Source organism: Physcomitrium patens, chromosome 5 (assembly GCF_059467195.1).
Source record: "Physcomitrium patens ecotype Gransden chromosome 5, ASM5946719v1, whole genome shotgun sequence".
NCBI classification, from domain to species: Eukaryota; Viridiplantae; Streptophyta; class Bryopsida; order Funariales; family Funariaceae; genus Physcomitrium; species Physcomitrium patens.
Window position 1 is genome coordinate 3,709,990 of NC_143414.1, and position 19,469 is coordinate 3,729,458.

At 33.2% G+C, this 19,469-nt stretch overlaps 2 protein-coding genes and 1 long non-coding RNA gene across 5 annotated transcripts; 1 reads left to right on the forward strand and 2 right to left on the reverse strand.

Moving 5' to 3' along the window:
• Window positions 1–738: 738 nt before the first annotated feature.
• LOC141045445 (uncharacterized) lies at window positions 739–2,883 on the reverse strand. Of its 3 annotated transcripts, none has more exons than XR_016502855.1 (3): window positions 2,791–2,883; window positions 2,306–2,624; window positions 739–1,536 (listed from the first exon to the last, which is right to left on the reverse strand). It is a non-coding gene; the product is annotated as an uncharacterized LOC141045445 (long non-coding RNA). The 3 variants fall into 3 exon arrangements; XR_012217592.2 differs by having other exon boundaries at window positions 2,772–2,883; XR_012217593.2 differs by lacking the exons at window positions 2,306–2,624; window positions 2,791–2,883 and adding an exon at window positions 1,864–2,303.
• A 5,850-nt stretch (window positions 2,884–8,733) lies between these two features.
• On the forward strand, window positions 8,734–10,845 carry LOC112282155 (uncharacterized). The gene is made up of 3 exons (XM_090250278.1): window positions 8,734–8,831; window positions 8,969–9,159; window positions 10,345–10,845. The coding sequence occupies exons 2-3, from the start codon at window positions 8,978–8,980 to the stop codon at window positions 10,565–10,567; spliced, it is 405 nt and encodes a 134-aa protein (XP_090106404.1). The 5' UTR covers window positions 8,734–8,831; window positions 8,969–8,977; the 3' UTR covers window positions 10,568–10,845.
• A 3,330-nt stretch (window positions 10,846–14,175) lies between these two features.
• LOC112282861 (xylan glycosyltransferase MUCI21) lies at window positions 14,176–16,664 on the reverse strand. The gene is made up of 2 exons (XM_024520975.3): window positions 16,312–16,664; window positions 14,176–15,738 (listed from the first exon to the last, which is right to left on the reverse strand). The coding sequence occupies exons 1-2, from the start codon at window positions 16,484–16,486 to the stop codon at window positions 14,456–14,458; spliced, it is 1,458 nt and encodes a 485-aa protein (XP_024376743.1). The 5' UTR covers window positions 16,487–16,664; the 3' UTR covers window positions 14,176–14,455.
• Between the last annotated feature and the right edge of the window lie 2,805 nt (window positions 16,665–19,469).

Below are 19,469 nucleotides of genomic sequence, written 5' to 3' on the forward strand. Positions count from 1 at the left end.
GGCTGGCTCGATGGCTGCGCAAGCTTTTGCGGCCGGAAGTAACTTTCATGAACTTTTGTCACCGGAGACCTGCGTTGAACTTTCCAGCTGATAAACAATTGTTATACTTATTTTTGGGCAAGGTGTAGCAACCGACTTACAAATTTAATTGTCGTGGATGGTTCCTCGCAGCGGTAGTGTTGGCAAAGATCAGTGGAGGAAGTCGATGCTGTTTAAATTGTGGAAAGACAGCCGATGTTCTTCAAAGAAATGGCTGCATTTTCTCTCTGGAGGAGGAAAAATGCGGCTATGCTTTTGTTTCTCTATGCCTATCCAACTATTTGGCTACATCGTAGAAAGTACTCATTAAGGGTTGATTGATCTTGTTTGCGTTATTAACACAGAGGAATAAAGCGTATGCAAACAGAAATAGACCAGTGATGACATCGAAGCAACTCGTACAACCATTACACGTCTTGACGGGGCGCCATACTTTGCTAGAAAATTCACACCTCTGCAGTGGGTCCTTGAAGTCTCCACCATTCAGTATTACCATTCAGAAAGAGCTGAGATAGCGAATGTAAACTTTGAGAGCATAACACACTTGTAAAATCTTAACAATGGAATCTAACTGAATGTTTTTATACAGTAAATGAATTAATAAACCACAATCTCATGTCCATCTTGTTCTTTTGAAAACTTGATGCAGGCAACAGTTGATAAAAATGCATTCACAATACATTTTATAAATTTCAAGACTTAATAATAAATCGAGTTTCCAACGCGTAAGCTAGATGCCTGGTTTCTATTCCCATTACATGTTCTGATTCCAGATTACAAATAGGGTAAATAGGTGCATTTGACCTTTCAAAATGTCTGTCAAACAGAACCTCAAAGGAGCTACTAGACCTTGTGGAATGGCTTAAACGACTTATTTCATGCACTGAACGCAGCATCCGCATCTATGTTTACGTCAGCTATTGTGCCAAACTGGTTGAAATGATTCAGAGTAATCTTTTGAAACCAAGGGATTTGTCTCTAAGAGATTTTGAACATCGTACAAATCCTTACTGTTGTGGTGAAACAAGATAAAGATTTCACGACTTTCTACATGCGCCAGTAGTTGGGAACAAGTCAACTACAAGGTTGAGTGGTTATAATACCTTGAGATCTTATGTCTTCGCAATCACCCTGCAGCAGAAGAAACAATCGGCCACAAATAGCTCCTCTAAAAGTTGTTTATTCCTGGGTGGTTAGCCCACTCTCTCCATCCTCATCTTGAAGTAGATCGACGAAGTAAGAGCCGCCCAATTCATTCTGAATATCTGACAGAAGCACCCGCACGTTAATCATCTCGTCAGGATCACGACCCAGTGCGTTTTCGATCTGGTCGCGCACTTGTCTTCCTAGCTGCGCCTCAATTGCCGCCAGAAGCTCATTCAAGTTGGTCCATTCTGGAAGATGATCCAGGGACAAATCGTCAATGACTCCTATATCTCCCATGATTTTTCTATCTCAAATCGACGAGTACCCACACAATTGCTTCTCCTCGTTGATCTGCACGAAAACAAGCGCAATTCATTTCAGGGTGCCTTCTAACTGTTCCCAGTCAAAGCTTTGATTATACACTCAAATATTAGTGCTTTATGTTAGTGTTTGTTAATGCTTTTGTAACTTCTGACTTGGACAGATTATCAGTCTCGCCAACTACACCTTGCTTGGGGTTTCGATCAACCTTTCCATTGTTGTGGTACAATTCAGAAATTTTCTTCAGTTTAAATTTAAACAGTTTCGAAGAAAACCCATTAGAACTTATCATTAGACAGCAAAGACACCCTCACTTCGTATAACGGACTAAGACTGAATCAACACCGAGAAGAGAACCTGACTGGATCAATATCGGCAATAGGCCAAGACTGCATCAACTCAAATCTGTGGATAAGCTTGTGAAGGAAGCAACGCAAGTGGATTTCGTTCCCGACATCACCAAAGGCTGGCAGTGTATCACTACTCAAAAGTGCTTAAGTCGTTTCAGGTAGCGCGGGTCCCATTCCACCCAACAACAACTCCGACTGCGTACTACCCCATCCTCCAAACAGCTCTACACGTTGCCATTTGAATTATTCACGACTAAAAGACGTTCTTCATTAAAGTACTTGACATGGGCTATGATTGCTGGCGCTTCGTCAAGCGCCACGATTGACTAACTCTCCGTGCCAATTGCAAAGTCGGTATGACAGACCTCTGTAAATCGGTAAAACCAACGGTCGGTGTGAACCCCTAGAAACAACAACCGCTACAACACACGAACCAGCATGATCCTCACCTTGTGCACATTCTTTCGGAGACCACTTCGACCTGCTAGCAAATCCCCGTCTCACCTATGCTCCAGGAGCGCGTCTACAACTGAACATTGTCAGTGCTTGAAACCGATCCTGTCCTGCACAAGTTTCTTTCCCGTTTCGGCTCCTTGAAAAGCACTTCAAGAGCTTTCTTCAAGCCTTCCTGGCAAAGTCTCGAAGCTTCCTTCAAACTGTGGGTTTGACCTTCATCACTCCGAATAGGTAGTCTTGACTGCCTACTTCTGCCCCCGTTTAAAACAGCAAATTACCACTTACATGAACTCCAGAAAGGCCTTCCTTTCACTATTCACATAAACCCAAGCAACATCAGCGTCTCAAAAACTGTCTCACACTCACAACAACACCTCTCCACATCGACATGTCACGCATCAAATAGACACCGGCAAAAGCATTCTGGCACAGTGAACAAAATGTTCGACAAGAACTCACATCAGCGCAACCCTCTTACAATTTCCCGAGCTGACGTGTCAGAAATCCTTTCATGCTCACGCTCGGGATCCACCGTTATGACTTGCGTTCTAGACGATCCCAGCCAATGAAGAGGCGTCTCAAAAAGGGCAGATCCGTCGCCGAACGCTGAAGTTCAGGTGCCCCGGAACGCATGTGTCACGCTCATTCGATGAGCAAGTGACGTTGATCCGTGCTCCGTTGTGATGCGCATGCTGAGCTATGCCATTTGTCGACAAGCGATTCTCGCACATTCATCGCCTGCTCATCATCCCCTCCCCCCTCCCCCTCCCCCACGCTGACCTGACCTTCCTCCGAAGCATCTTGCTTCTCGCTTCCCCGAATGTTGTTGCCTTCTTCGGCCCCAGCCGCAACCTCACCGCCAGCTTCAGCACCAGCCACGCTTTCTCGGTTTAACTTACGTATATTAATTCATTCACCCAGTGCAATATATCTATGTATATATATATATATATATATATGTATATATATACACAACTTCATTTGTGTGTATATATATGTAAGAACATGAGACATGTCTTGTTTGTGCGGTCGATTCATCACCTACACTGGGTCTGCACATGTGAAATAACCTCACGTCTTCAATACTCTCACTGAGAGTTTTCTGTTTTGTCGATGTTGATTGTGTTGTAAGTTTAGCTGAATAATAAATTTGACGAATAGTCGGTTTGTTGGGTGAACCAAAGTGGTTGCAGATCTTCACTTCTAAGTCTCTCTAGAGTCTTTTGATATATTCTAGAACAATTAGTAGAAGCTTCTTTTAGATTGTTGAACCGACGTGTCTGGTTTTAGATATAATAAATAAAGTAAAATACTATAGTACAGTCAATGAAACTTCTTACAAAACTTTTTACAAAGTAATAATAGATTGATTGGTAATGTTTTTTAGATTTTTCTTTTCTTTTTTTTTTTTTTTCTGTTTAATGGTTCAAGTAATAAATAACTAAATTTTTGAAAATATATATATATATTTTTTGCAAATGGTATTGATAGAAGTTTTATTAATATAATCTAAATCACACTGCTTTTCATCTTGAGTTTTTAATTATTGTATTTATTTTTATTTTTTGTAGTATTAATTCTTTTTGAGTCTTTGCACAATTATTTATCTTTTTTATTTGAATCCAAAAACATTTTTTCATTGATTTTTTTCTATATATATATATATATATATATATATGTGTGTGTGTGTGTATTCTTTCATTTTTTCACTATGCTTAATTTTATTTTTATCAATTCATAAAATCTCAAATAAAAATTTATACATGTGTGTATTTTTATTTATTTTCAAAATAATTTTGTATCACTTTATAAATGTTAAAATTAACAAACAATGATAAGAGAGCTGTACTAACAACAATACTTGTTGTAAAGACTAAGGATTAGTCAAAACTTTGAATTATTTTATAATTTGTTTTAGCAAAACTAAGATGCAACTATATATATATATATATATATATATGTGTGTGTGTGTGTGTGTGTGTGTATGTATTTATAGCATCATGTATTATATTTTAGAAAACCATATAAAGTATTTTTATATTAATTTTCTATATTAATTTTTTAAAAACCATAAAATTTTGTAAAATAATGTAAAGTTATTTGTAGAGGATTCTATAAAATTTCAAATATTTTAGTTTAAATTAATATTATAGTTTCTTGAAGATTGTTATTTCTATTTTTTTATGAAGGTTTTTTATAATAGAATTATATTCAACATTCAAAAAGATTGTGCTTTATTCAAAAAATGTCTAAGCAATAGAAAATGTTATAAAAATTATTGTGATTAGTCTACTAGCTATAATAAAAATAACTCAAATTTATGGTCTTGACAATCTATACAAAAAAATTTATTATTCATATTAAAATATTAAAAATAGATATATTATAATATTATAATAAAATTATTGTTAAATCTTAAAGCTCAAAAAGACAATTGGATAGTAATAAATTACTTGGTAGAGTTATCTTCTTTGTATTTACTATTTTGATTGATCTTATTTTTAAAGTTACTTTTATGTATGGCACCATATTGACATAGTATTTATTATAAAGTTATTTCTTTAGCTTTGAGTTATATCATTAATAAAACTTTTTTTAAAATATTTTTAATATACAAATAAAGGCATTAAAATTATATACTAATAATATGACTATTTTAAAAAATAATTACTTTGAATGTCTATATTTAATAAAAAAATTAAGTTTTTATCAATATATTATTTTATTTTAAGTTATAATTTTATTAGATATAAAGGTATAAAATATTTATTACAGAAAATTTGTATTAAGAATATAGAATATGTAATTATATATATATATATATATATATATTTATTTATATTAATATTATATATATATATGTATATAATAAATAGCCATATTTTACTAGTATATTTACTTAAAATAAGTAGAATTATATAGATGGAAGTAGAAGTATGTTAAATTATTGATAGACTTTACATGTATTTATTAATGATTGATAGGTTGATAACTTAGCCAACAAGTTAGCCACGTGTTGCACTTTTAACCACTTATATTATATGTTGGTAATGTCATGTATATGTTGAGAATTCATACTACAAATCAAACATATATCTTGCAAATTGGATACAAGTCATATGGCTTGTAGGACATTGCCACATGGTTCTTTAATAGATAGTATATGCAAACATAAGAGTAAGGTCTTTCTTACTGTTATTCATGATTTTTCTATGTTTTATCTTGGTTCAAGTCTTTTTAGTCATTTTATATTTCAATTCTATATACATCTTTTAGTTTTCTACTACTTCTCTTTTGGTAATATAAGAGTATATTGTTATTTATAAAATTTTGTTGTGATTCATGTTATTGATAATTTAATAAGAGTATTAATTTTTATACTTATTTTTTTTGAAGTAACTAAATCATTCCATTTTTTTATTGTTTTGTTTTAAAGGTAGCAAATTGCCAACCTTCAAACTAATATTTTTTTGTTTTCTAACATTTATTCTTTCTTTAAAGAGAATAAACTATCCATCTTTTTAGAAATTTTATTTGATATCAGATATTATGGATTAACTTTTTAAAAAAATCTTATAAATTTGTTAAATTTATCTATTATAAAGATAGAAAAAAATAAATTATGAGTCTTATACTTAATAGAAGTAAGAATAGATTTGCAACTATTGCAAATCTTCACAAGTTTATGAATATTCTTAGTGTAGAAATTTCATGTATTACTAATATCAAGTATAGAAGTACTATTTTTATTCATATAGAAGAAGTTAACAATAAGATCAAATATCTATTCCAAGAATTTGTGTAGATAAAAAGAAGCAAGTAAATCAACCTCACAAGTGAATCCAAAAAGTCTTATGACTATGATATTGAAGGATGCAAAGATTAGAATGCTTGAGAATTTTGACAACATAAGATCAAAATTTCAAGGACTTTTATAAGTCAAGCTTTATTCAAGATTATATATATTAATATATTTATAGATTTACTCAAATTAAATTTATAAATATATTTCTATCTATAAGTATTCTTTCTTCATTTGCATTTTTAATAGAAAAGGATTCAGATATCTTTTTCTGATTCAAGTTTACTCTTGAAAGTATTTGTGACCATACTCAAAGAAAGCTATTAAGAAAAGGTAGCAAAATAAAACATTAGTCTTTACAATAAAGATTACAATCACCTACCATTTATATTATCACATTCTAAAACCTTGCTTACATTTTAGATGGAAATCATAAAGCCTTTATCAATCAATTTTATTATGAATTATTATATAATATTTAAAAATTATTATTAATAATAAAAAATAGATTTATTAAAATAAGTTATTGCTTAAGCCATTGCATATAACAATTTACTATTTGAAAGGTATGAAGAATAAAGATTTGATTGGAGAAGAACAAATCAAGTCATGACAACAACTTCCAAGTTTTCAAAACCTTATTTATGAAGACTATAATCTATTTAAATTAATACAAATCAATTTTAGTAATTGATACCAAAAGTTTAAATATATATATATATATATATATATATATATATATTATAAAATCTTGTATTTATATTATGGAAAAAAAAGTCATAAGATATAATACTATTGCATCAAATGAACAAGATTCAAAATAAGAAATAAAAATTTGAACATGAAAAAGTTGGAAAATAAAGACGTCTAGTTGTATTAAGAATCTTGTAGTTGAATAAGTCTAGACGATTAAATATAAGTCTTATACTACTACTAAATCTTACAGTTGTTATAACTTTAAATTATAAATTATTAATTTTATCACTTTTAGGCATTGGAGTTTAAACATGTGTTATATACAAAGACTTTTCATTACAATAAGAATTGATACTTTTAAAGAAAATCCAATTAGCTACAATAGAAATTATCAATAAACAATTACTTGCATCTACAGACATCATAGAAGAAACCAAACTATTAAAAGTGCATTAGAAGATTAAATATCCAATACTATCTCTAATATCATTTATTTTCCTACAAATCTAATAATACCTGGTCTTTCTTAGTTTAAATTATGTAATTATGATTTTGATTAGAAATTATAAAAAATTATTTTGAGATTTAATTTTAAGAACAATAAATTATCTTGAATTTTATTTATATAAAGTAAGGCATTTATGCAAGCTACAAAAGATATGAACATATTTATGATTATTGCAACACTAAGTCTTTATTCAAATAAGGATTGCAATAGAATTACCAAATAATATAAAAAATACTAAGATGTATTTAAGAAAAACAATTACTAATGTATTTCCAAAATACTAGTCTTGTGATTATGCAATTGATCTCTAAGAAGGAACTCAACTACCATATCATAAATTTTAAACTTCCTCTAGATTAAAATTTTTGCTTTAAAAAAAGAATTGATAAAAAATCTTTAAATTAATTTTATCTAATATTTAAAATCTCTTGTAGGTGTGCCAATCTACTTCATGAAGAAAAAAAAATTATCTTTACAAATGTGTATAGATTATTATGGACTTATTAAACTGACCATCAAAAATTACTTTCTTTTGTCTTTAATATTAGAACTCTTTTATTAACTAAATAAATTTAAGATCTATATCAAAATAGATCTACAAAGAGCCTACATACTAAAGAAAGATATGAATAATAGACTAAGTTTTGAACTAGATATAGCCATTTAGAATATAATGTCATGCTTTTTGGACTTATAAATGTTCCAACTACTTTTTAGCATTTAAATATATATATATATATATATATATATATCTTTTTTGAGAATATCTAGATTTCTTTCTATATTCATTTTTGTATCAAGATCAATAAGAAACACATGGAATACATAATGGATCTTCATTGATAGTGGTAATTGCAATTGATATGTTATTGAATTAATTTCTTTTTTGATATTAAATAGGCCAAGTCTTTAATAATCCAACTTATAACAAAGTTGATTAGTCTTGATATTACATCAAGATAACCATACTTTATCACAAACTTTGTATGAAAGTTGTTATTTCTAAAATATCTGTGTTAATTTTTTGTTGTACTTGAGCCTAAAAGAAACTAACTAAACTTATATAAAAATTCAAAAAAGGAATTCAGCTCCTAATTTTTCTACAATATATCATAAAAATTAAAACGTATTTCACTTTATCCAATATAAAATTCAAAAGCAATTCCAGAAATCACAAAAGAACAAAAGAAATATGTAACAAATGTTTTCAAGTGTATTATAACTAATTGAAAATAGACCATTAAAAAGAACTTCCCAAAGAAATCGTAATATTTAAATTTTACGACAATCCAGGAGGACATCACACGTCATCGATAGAAAAGTGACGCGCATCAACGAATTACGTTCATCCACCAACTCCTCCTCCAACCTTCATAAAGTGCTACGAAGCGAGCTTCGTGGTGAGGAGGAGGAGCAGCTGCTGCTGCGATTCATCGTTGTTTGTGTAATCGATCCAGAGCTTTGCGTTGGGGCACTGCGCGCTACAAGTGTCGTGCTCTTCTTCCAAGTTCCGGTGCTTAAAATTTCCGGGAAATTTCTTTTGTGAAAGTGTCTGGAAGGTCTTTCTCGCGTGTCGTGGAGTCGGGTGTTTCGGGTATTAGGGTTTCGCTGTAATCGGCTGTGGAATTGATCTTTTCCTTTTCATTTCAGGACACGGTGATGGTGTGGTGCCTTTTTCTGGTTACGAGATGGCCAAATTCAGTGTCGGTGGCAATGAATCGGGTGCATTGCCGGGCATTTTCCGTGTGTGTGTGTGTGTGTTTGTGTTTGATCCTGAGATTTTGTGACCACTTTGAGCTTGCAGATGGGAGAGTTCTGATTGGAGATCGCTTGTGCGCTAAGTAGGTAGAAATGAAGGCTGTTCATCTTGTGTTATTGCATTACGTGCGTGGAGATTGGTGTTAATTTATTTTTGAAGTATTGAAATGGGGGAATTGAGTGTTTGGTGTGCGCGTGCTGAGTTAATGGGGTTCGGCAGTATAGACTGTTCAATGAATCGTGTGATTGTACGCAGTATGCAATTTTGGTATTGCACTGTTCGTTGTCTACGGTTTTTCGAAAGTGTTTAATTATTCTTTTTTCGATGAATAAATAAATAAACCATGACACATCGATAATGATAATTATAATGATGAATTATTTATTTGAGAGACATCGAAGAGTGTAAGCGTGTGATCTTCCCAATACTGCATTCTGGTAATGCAGTATTTGGTGGAAGGGCAGTTGCAAATTTTTTTTGTACTGAATTGAATGAATGATTAATCTGATGGTGTGTAGAGGTTTGTGTGTGTACGCTTGACGCGTTGGGGGATGCAACAATCCTTTTGCCGTGGTTAGAGACTTTGCGTACTGTTGCTAGGTTAACTGGATTGAAATATCTGCATACAGGCTTGAGTTGAGCTAAGTAGGTGATTTCTTTGCCGCATCTTTTTTTTTTTGCTTATCTGTGGTCTGTTTTCTGTTCCTGATACTGGGGCATGAAAATGATTCATGAATGCAATGTGTGGATCTGGTGTGTGAATTCTTTTACACACCAGATTAGTGGCAGAGTGTGTAGAAGTATGTGCACTGGGCTTAGAGTGGGATATAGTTGATGAACGTGGTGCGGAGATCGGTACTGTATTTTTCAGCATGTGAGGCATGGCTTAAGAACTTTGTGTGAGTCATACAAGACTTTGCCACTTAGCAGGATCTAGCAGGCAGAAGTGAAGAATTTATGACTCGAGATTGCAGATTAATATTTAGAGCTTCGTCTTTCGTGACTAGGGTGATAAATTAGATGCCTTAGGTTGGATAACATGCAGGAGTTCTCTTTCGCTTGCTGACCTGAGATCTTCACAATTTGTGGTGACGAGACTACTCTGGTCATGTGAGGTTGTATTTATGTGATATCCAAATTGTTCAGTTGATAGAATTATGTTTTCTTTTTGGGATGGATGGTCATGTTAAAAAGCTTTTTGTCATTTACAGTTATGGCAAGATCTTTCCTCTTGTGCTTGCTAAGCATTTCGCCTGTCTTTGTGCAGGAAGCTGAATACGAAATATATTGGCACTGAGACTTGGTATCTTTGCAGCAATATGGGGATTTTCAGAACCAGTTTTTCGTTCTCGCTTGGTGCGTTCACTGGTGTATACATTGCGCAGAATTACACTATCCCGAATTTGAAAACTTTCATTACGACTGGGCTTATAGTTGCTAAACAGTTGGAAACTCAATATCGTAAGCCTTCTAAAGGGGAAGATGACTAAAAGTCTGTTTCTATATTTCTATATTTTTCTTTCATAAAAAACATCCAGCAATTGTTATGGATGATTCAGGCATGGTTACCAACAGTTTTATTTGAAGAGGTTGAGGTTAAATCGAGCTTGGTTGACAAAGCTTCCTGGTTGCTCACCTTGACCAAGCTTTACCTGTTAAAATACGTACCCATTAAAAGCTAGACGCAATGGTTTGTAAATTGATGTTGTAGTTCTGTTTCTTTTTAAAACGAATTTACTGGGAGCATCGATGAATGATCAAGACCATATATCTGCTTTTCGCAAAATTTCTCCATTGGCATTGGAATTTGAGTCCAGGCGATTGTAATAAATGGTTTGAGCGGACTACAGCCAGAAGATTCACTTGTGGAGTGAGATCAAGGACCCCAGCTTTTATTTTTTCGTTTTTGTATAAGCTTTTAGAGTTGACCAAATGAATGGCAAGACTTTCCAGTATGATTCTATCAAAAGTAACTGCTTTGTCCGCCTATCATGTATGCTGAGATAAAATGTAAGAATACAACTGGAAGATATAGATGTTTTTTTTTTTTACTTTTTATTTATTTTTTCAGCGTAGTGACTTTGGCTGTAAAGGGGGGCATCTGGTTAAGAATTCACATCATAGTTTTTGCTTCAAGCTTTATCTGTCAGGTAATATTTTTCTATTACAGTTTTGGTTCTAAATGTTTGATATTGTTGTTAAATAATGTGTTAATGATAAATTGATGAAGTTTCAAATTTCAGCAAAATTTTATGCAAAGTATATCTTTTTTAAAAGATATTTAAAACATTATACAAAATACTACATTTAATTTGAAGTGTTTGAAACTAATGTATGGGTTTTTACCTTAAACTCTTTTAAAGAGGAGATTTAGGATTTTGAATAAGTATCCTGAAGAATTTTGTAGTGAATATTTTAAAACAAATCTTGCAGATAATGTAGATGATATTTACTTTTTCTTATCAACAATTTTGCATGCTTATGATTTAATGATGTGTTATGCTTTGATGGAAATATTGCAGGTTCACTTTTTGTAACAAGTTGCTTGTGTTGCTTTGGTACATAAGGCATACAATTTATATGAATTGAATTGACCAAAAAAAGTAAACTATTGCAAAAACAAAACAAAAAATAAATAAATAAATGAAAAGCCATTGCATAGGATATAGTGACATTATGCAATATTTTGAAATTAAAGTGAACTTTATTTTTTAGCCATGTACAAATGCTAGACAAAAATAATTGTGGTACCTTGTGTGTCATGATGGAATTGAATGGCTACTACACTAATAAAAAATATGATGGTTATAAGAAGAAGTTTCATTAATAATATAATCTTAGAAAGTTTGAAATATAAGATTCAAATGATATTAAGATTAGTATTATTTTGTATATCTCAAATTAAGAATAAAATAATATTATCAGACATATTGTTTGAAGTAATTTTTCATAATTTATATATTCAAAGAATAATATGTTAATAATTTTAAAGTAATAAAGTAAATGAGTTTTATAACTTAATTTGAGTTATTTAGATGCAAACAAAAAATAAAACTATCAATAAAAATGAAAATAAGTTGAATTTTTTTTTAAAAATAGAATTTATTGCGAAACCTTCACATTTATTTTGAATCCAATATTATAATTATCAAAAAAGAAAATTAAAAAAGATTATTTGAGAACTTTCTTGATTTCTATTAATTTTCTTACAACATTGTTTATCTTTTCATTTAACCACTTTATGTTTGTTTGTTTTGTTTGTTTTGTTTTGTTTTTTTTTTAATAGTTGAAAGCATCAATTTAAATATGTTAATGTTTTAATTTATCCTAAGGGATAATTAAATTAAAAACATCTAGTCATCTTTAATAAAGATCATAAACATTTTGGTGCCCAACTTAAATATTTTGGTACCTTCAATGTTCTTCTCAACAAAGGTGGGAATAGTCTTATCTTTTCATATTCTTAAATATTATTATCTCTTTATATTAAATTTTAATTAAAATTAACTAATTTTAAATCTTTAAATATACAAGATATATTATCCATATATATATATATATATATATATATATCAATACATACTCATATATATCTTACATTATTTAATTAGATTAATAGTGGTATATAAATTTTAAATTCATATATCTTCTATTTTTATAAATGTTAGATGTGCTATTACTTGATACAGAAATTATAAAGACTTTTCGACACCTCTAGAATCTAATTGAATTTCAATAAAATTCTATTATAATATTTTAAAAGTTTTTGTGAATCTTGTATATCAATTTTATTTTTTATAATCAATTATAGCTTTAAAGAATCTTTTATAGTCTTAAAAAAATCTTATATAATTTTTTATATTACTTACATAGTTTTGTACAATTTTTCTCTTATAAAATCTAATTGCTATATTACAAACAAACAACAAGACAAGATGTACCTTTAAATGTCTTTAAGCTTGAGAAAGAAGGCAAGAGGCTATAACCTTGTGAGTTTATAATAATAAAATCCAAAAGTCTTTCTTAGTTAGATTTTGACATTAAAAAAAGAAGCCTAGAGGTCATGAGAAGAATAGATGATGTAAAATGTATTTTTTTCTAAGTAATATAAATAGCATTATCGCTCACAATTTGTATTGGATCCATCTTGAAGATGTGATTTATACAAAAACTTAAGAAGCCAAATAAATAAAAAAAAAAAATTGACAAATATATATATATATATATATATATACATTTATTTATATAATTTTCACAATCAAGATTTAAGTTATTATATTTTGAATCATGATAAAAGAATGATTTGGTCTATGTCATGATGTCTTCTTACTTTATACCATTTCTAATATCTAAAGCTTCTAAAATATAACTTTTCGTAAGGCTTTAGTAAAATAGATCTTTCAAAGTGGACTCTAAGATCTAATGACCCTATTAGTTTTTCCAACACACAATTTTGAACAATTCAGATAAATATATATATATATATATATATATATATATATTTTATATTTATATCCAATCCTATTATTAAAAATGAAACTTGTTTCTTTTGCATTTAATTATATTATATTTTTGTATTTCTTCAATAAAAACTTAGATAAGAATCAATGTAAAAACATTCATAAAACATAATAATAATAATAATTTTAAATTTTTATTAAACATAATTTATTTCAAATAAAATGAACTAGAAAAACATAATATGAGTTTACCACATGATAGGACATGGTCAATCAACATTCAATTATACTAAAAAATTAAAAACCAATAAAAAAATAAAGAAATAATTAAAAATACAATCATGTATTAGTTTACACGTGTGAATTATTTAAAAGAAAGCAAAGCAAAGAAGAAAAAAAAAAACAATATCCAACATCAAAAATTAACAACATTACAAAAAAGCCCTAAATTTTGCAAACCACTACCAATAATTTAAAGTAAAATTTCAAACAAACCATGGTATTTTACGCAGTTATGAACTGGTTGAACTCTTCTAGCAACAATCAAAGTGCTGAATGCAGTGTAATCTTTTCTACAAACAACACATAGTGAAGAAACATATTCTGAGAAAGATAAAACGAAGGGGGAGCGATGCAAATTGGGAGAAGAAAAAATGGTGGTTAAATTCAATGGAATTCAATGATATGGTACAGAGTGCGTGGCCGCAGAGCACAGAACGAAAGATCCATCGTCGAATTGGTTTCTGCTTTCTAAACAATGGCCAAGTCGAACTTGCGACGCTAATCTAGATGATTTCGATCACGGAGGTGTAGGATCTGCTCCGATGGATCTGTGCAGTGTTGGTTGAATGAGCTCCAAAAGATGTTTCGTTATTTTTTTCATGCAGTGTTGAATCTGATGATGGGGATGGATCAGTTTCAGTGTTTCATGAATCTACTCTTCCTGGATGTGTTGTTCTCGTGAGACAAAGGTCTGCAATCCTGCTTCGCTTGTTGCAGAACTTGCCGCAGGCGATGCAGCGATGGACGCACATCTTGTGCCTCCAGGTAGATCTTCTTCAGATCGCCCCACCCTCTTTGCGTGATGCGATCAGGATCGACTAAGACAGGATCCGTGGCGTTGTATATGTCACTGAGAGAGCTCTCATCAGGTTGGATCTTGTAGGGCATGTACTTGAGCCCCAGTTTGCTCACCGGCTCTCCGAAGTACTCATTCGCGGCCCAGTCCGTGCCGAGCGGGACGATCTGGATGAACACGCTCCCCGGGCGCATGAATAGAAAGTGGGTCATGGCGGCCCCATGAACGCCCAGCAGCACATCTGTGTTGTTGAGCAACCAGAAGATCTTCTTCAGCTCCATGGTGGGGTCCGGCGTTAACAGATGGACCTTAAACCCGATGCGCTCCGCCAGGTGAATCACGTCGTCCAGGTTCAGCAGCTTCCTGGTCCCTTGTCGTACAATGATGGTTAAGCGCGGATTTATCTTGTTTTTTAATCTAGCTCTAATCTTGTGTTCATCCTCTGGTCCGGGCTTGTAGGCTCGATTGAGCATGTCACGGAACTCTTGAATGCCTTCCTTGAGAGGCATTCGATTTGCGTCGATGCTTAACTCACCGTGGATGTGCAAGCCAGTTTCGATCTCCGGAAAGCAATGAACTCGTTCGTCCCGCTCTAGATCGATGATCTCATATTTGGTGATCTGTTCTATCACTTCTCGGTATTTCGAATACCACCAATTGTGAAAGCTCGAAATAATGAGCACGGCTTCCCGACGCAGGTGTTGGCTGGTTATAAATAAGGGAATTATGCCGTCGTTAAACTCGTGGTAAAGATTGCCAGTGTAGCCTGCGGTGCTGAAGACGATGCCCGGCACCTTGTGACGGACATCGCACGGGCGCCTAGTGGCTTGAGCTGCAAGTGATAAGGCTGGCATCCTGAGCAGCGTGACTTCATTGACGGAACTCATCGAATCTTCCTCCCATTTCCGCGAGTATGGCTTCGTCGTCTCCTTCCTAACAAGTTGCGTGGTTTCGACAGCTTGATTCGCGTACAGGACAAACGCCTTCGTGCCGTTACAGATCTCTAGTTGAACGTCACCGCGCAAGTTGCAGATGTCCGTCCGCCATTGTGATCGATCGCACTGAAATATCTGATCGTCTCGTACCGTGCCTGGCAGGTATCCACTGACGGTGTTTTCGCTAGCTGTGCAGCAAAACATGTAAAACGACCATTAGTTTCTTCACTAAAATATAGTGTAGAATTGAATGGAAACCCCAGTTTGTTGGGCTAGAATTAAAGTGCGTTTGACCTCCAATTGAACAACGCAGTTGCTGTTAACTCATTCGACGGGTTAAGTTACAAATCTAAGCAGAGAGTGCATCTACGAAGCACCTGAAGTTCTAGACAGCAACCAAAACATGAGGGACACAAATACAGATATGTGCGTTGTTTTAGTTTCATTTTCAATTGATTAGTAAAATATTGATCGGAACCTCGAATCCACTCTCAAAATTAGCGTGCTCCATCATATCCAGATCGTGCTCTACTGAAAACCTGAGATAGGATAATGCTATACATAATTGTTAATTCCGGCGCTATCTAGCTCGAAAACGTTCGATATCGCTAGGTTGTTCCCGCAGGAGATTTTTGCCTACGTAGCGGATAAAAGAACGTGGAACAGGCTGTGAGGTGTTCGAAAATCGATTCACTTCGCAAGAAAACGTCGGAAGGGGTATGAGAAAGGTGGAGGAAAATGAGGGACTTAGCGTCACAAACCCTGTGAGGAATCTTGTCGAAGGTGCAGGTGCAGGTGAATCAATACTAATCCCGTGAGCAAAATCATGCCAAAAATCATCCCCGGACGCGCTTGACGCAGATTCTTCATAGTCTTCATTACGCTCAAGCGGAAATGGTCCTTGCGCTGCCATCCATCTACCGTCTTCGTCCGCATATTCAATCCTTCTCACGCCCAGGCCCCTAATTGTTCCTAAGAACTTCCCCTTGTTGGATCATTCCTAACCAAACCTACACACCAGTCCCAGACCTATCGACATGTACAACACGATTGCATTCCGTGAACCCTTCTGCTTCGCTTCGTGGTCTCTGCACAACGCCTCAATTGATAATTTTCGATCGTGCTATGAACATGCTTCGTGTTGAACAAGACTTATTGAACTAGCCTATGCTCACGTCCAGAGCAGGCGGGTCACCGTATTCCCTTCATCAGCCCGCATCATTAGGCACGCGTCATTCACGTAACTAGTAGACTCAAAATTTGACCCGCTCAATTGCAAATTGTCTACCGCCCAACGTTACTCGACAGTGGCAGAACTCTTGGAAGTCACTCTTACGAATTGCCTTCTCGAATTCATCAACATGCACAATCCTGTCCTCAAGCACTCATCCTGTCAGGCTCTGGCAGCATGTTGCGGGACAAAAATCTAAGTGCACGCGTCGAGACTGAACCAGAAACAGATTGAGGACGAGGCCAACAGCTGCAATGCGATGTCAAAGCTGTTTGTGAGCTGGTAAGATCTTATCGCCCTACCGAAGATAAAAGGTAAACCCTTCCAGCTTACGAGCTTCACAAACCAATTATCCCACGAGCTCAGCTAAGCAACCGGCCGAGTCAATCCCGAACGCACGCCAGCGTGGAGGAACCTGCCCGTCGATCGTGGTGGACCCAGGCGACCAGCGACTGTAGCGTTGAAAAGGTCGGGTCACCAATTACCGCACTCACTGAAGTCCCCCACTTGTCGCAAGTGCCACTCTTTTTCCTTCCTGCGTATTCCACGAAAACCCTGTCGTCGTTGGCAAGTCGTGTCAAACCGATGGAGATGGTGGGACCCCAGCTGGTGAGCCATGTCGAAACCTGGGTCTCGCTTGTCGCCTCGGGTAACTGTGATCCTGACGACAGCCTGGGCACAGAGAACTAGCGTCGTTGTTGTTGTTGTGCCTTGTGCTTCTTGTGCTTGTGGCTGCTTGCCTGCCTGATTCAATCGCGTCCCTGCCTGTTCCAATCGCGCCGTGGTGACGGTGCTGCTGCTTTGCCGCCTCCGTCGCGCCCTCGCGCTGCCCCACGCGGCTCCGAGCGTGAGGGTCGCAAACCCTAATTTTCCTCCGAAGCCCAAAGATCCTTGGGATTTAAGAAGAGACTGTGAAGCCTCTTCTTCTCCTAATTTTTCTCCTCATTTGGTATCACAACTATCTTTTTACTTTTTGGAATCTATTGAATTCATTAGACATTTCTCTACATTATACATGTGATTTATTTATTATTTTATTATTGGATTTGAAATCTTGGATTGGAGGAGTTTCCAAAAATTAGGGGTTTAAAAGTAATCATTAAAAGGCTTAGGTGATGGTTGTGTTTACATGAAGATATTTTCATACATATATTATACCAATATCTTCATGTATAAGATATTATAATTTACAAAATAATTAAGAATTAATTTTGTATAAAGAATATATTTTTTGAAATGTGACATACTTATTTTATTTATGTATTTTTTTATTTAAATTCTTCTTTATTAATATCTCCTAATGTCACAAACATATATGTTTATTTAGATAAGAAGTACTAGATAGAAGATAGATGTGGATAGATTTAATATTATCTTATGGAGAAACTTCTTAGAAGCTTTATAGACACTTATTTGACTTTATACATATTCATAGTTGATTGGTAGATTAAAAACTTGGCCAATAATGTAGCCATGTGTTGCATGTGTAGATAGCTTGTGGTACCAATTAACAATGTAGTATATAAATAAGAAATTTGCCTTGCAAGTTAAAACATGTGTCTTCAAAATTAAACATGTATTGAAAGTCTTATAAAACATCACCACATAGCTCCTAATTATATAGTATATATGGAAGCAAGAATGAAGCCTTCTTTACTTTTGTCAACATCTTTCTAGTCTTTAATCTTGTTTCAAGATGTTCTTGTTTTCTTGTATTTTGGTAATAGCCATTTTAGTTTCAATACTATATTGGTTTTGAGTGAATATCTACTTTTTGATGGCATAAGAATATATTAAGTTCTTTCTTTCTTTGAGATTCATATCTTTGATAGTTTGATAAAGATGCTAATTCATTATTCTTGTTTTGTTTTTAGAAGTAAGAAGATTATCTCACTTTTATTATTATATTTTAAAGGTTGTAGATTATCTATATTTAAATCAATAATTTAATTTTTTAATGCTAATTTTTTTCATTAAAAAAATAGACTATTGCTTTTAGTGGAAATATTCATTTGATATTAGTGATTATAGATTGTTTTCTTTTAATTCGACTTGTGAATTTATTTGGATTGTCTATGAAAAGAAAAATTATGGATATTATTTCTAACAAAAGTGAGAATAGATTTGCAACTATTATAAATCTTCACAAGCTTGTTATAAGCATTCAAAATCAAGGTGTTGATATCATACCTACTATCACTTTTTAAGGTAAAGCACTCTTGTATAACATATTGTTTTCTTTGGAAATACACTGGGTACTTGGCTGTAGAAGATAAAGTTGTGTTTTATAAATATCCAAAAATACTCTAATAGGTTTTATCCATATAAGAAAAATATAATTCAAATTTCTATTCAAAATTACTTAAAGCTAATACAAAGTATTCAAAAATACTTTTCTTAGTAACCTCAACCATACATAAATTCTAATTGCATTATTACTTTGATATTTAAGCAATTTTGATTTTTCTTTGTAAGCTCTAAATAGTGAGCTTTGGTAAGTTGTAACTCCTAATTTGACCATCCACTTCATGCAAAATTTTACATAAAAATACCACTATAAGTCTTCTATATGCTTAGAAAAATTCAGCTCAATCCAGCTTATAAATTACGAAAAAAAATTCCAAAAACCACACTAATTTTACTTTGCTGCCAACTTAAATGTTGATGCAGATGTTTTAATAGTAATTT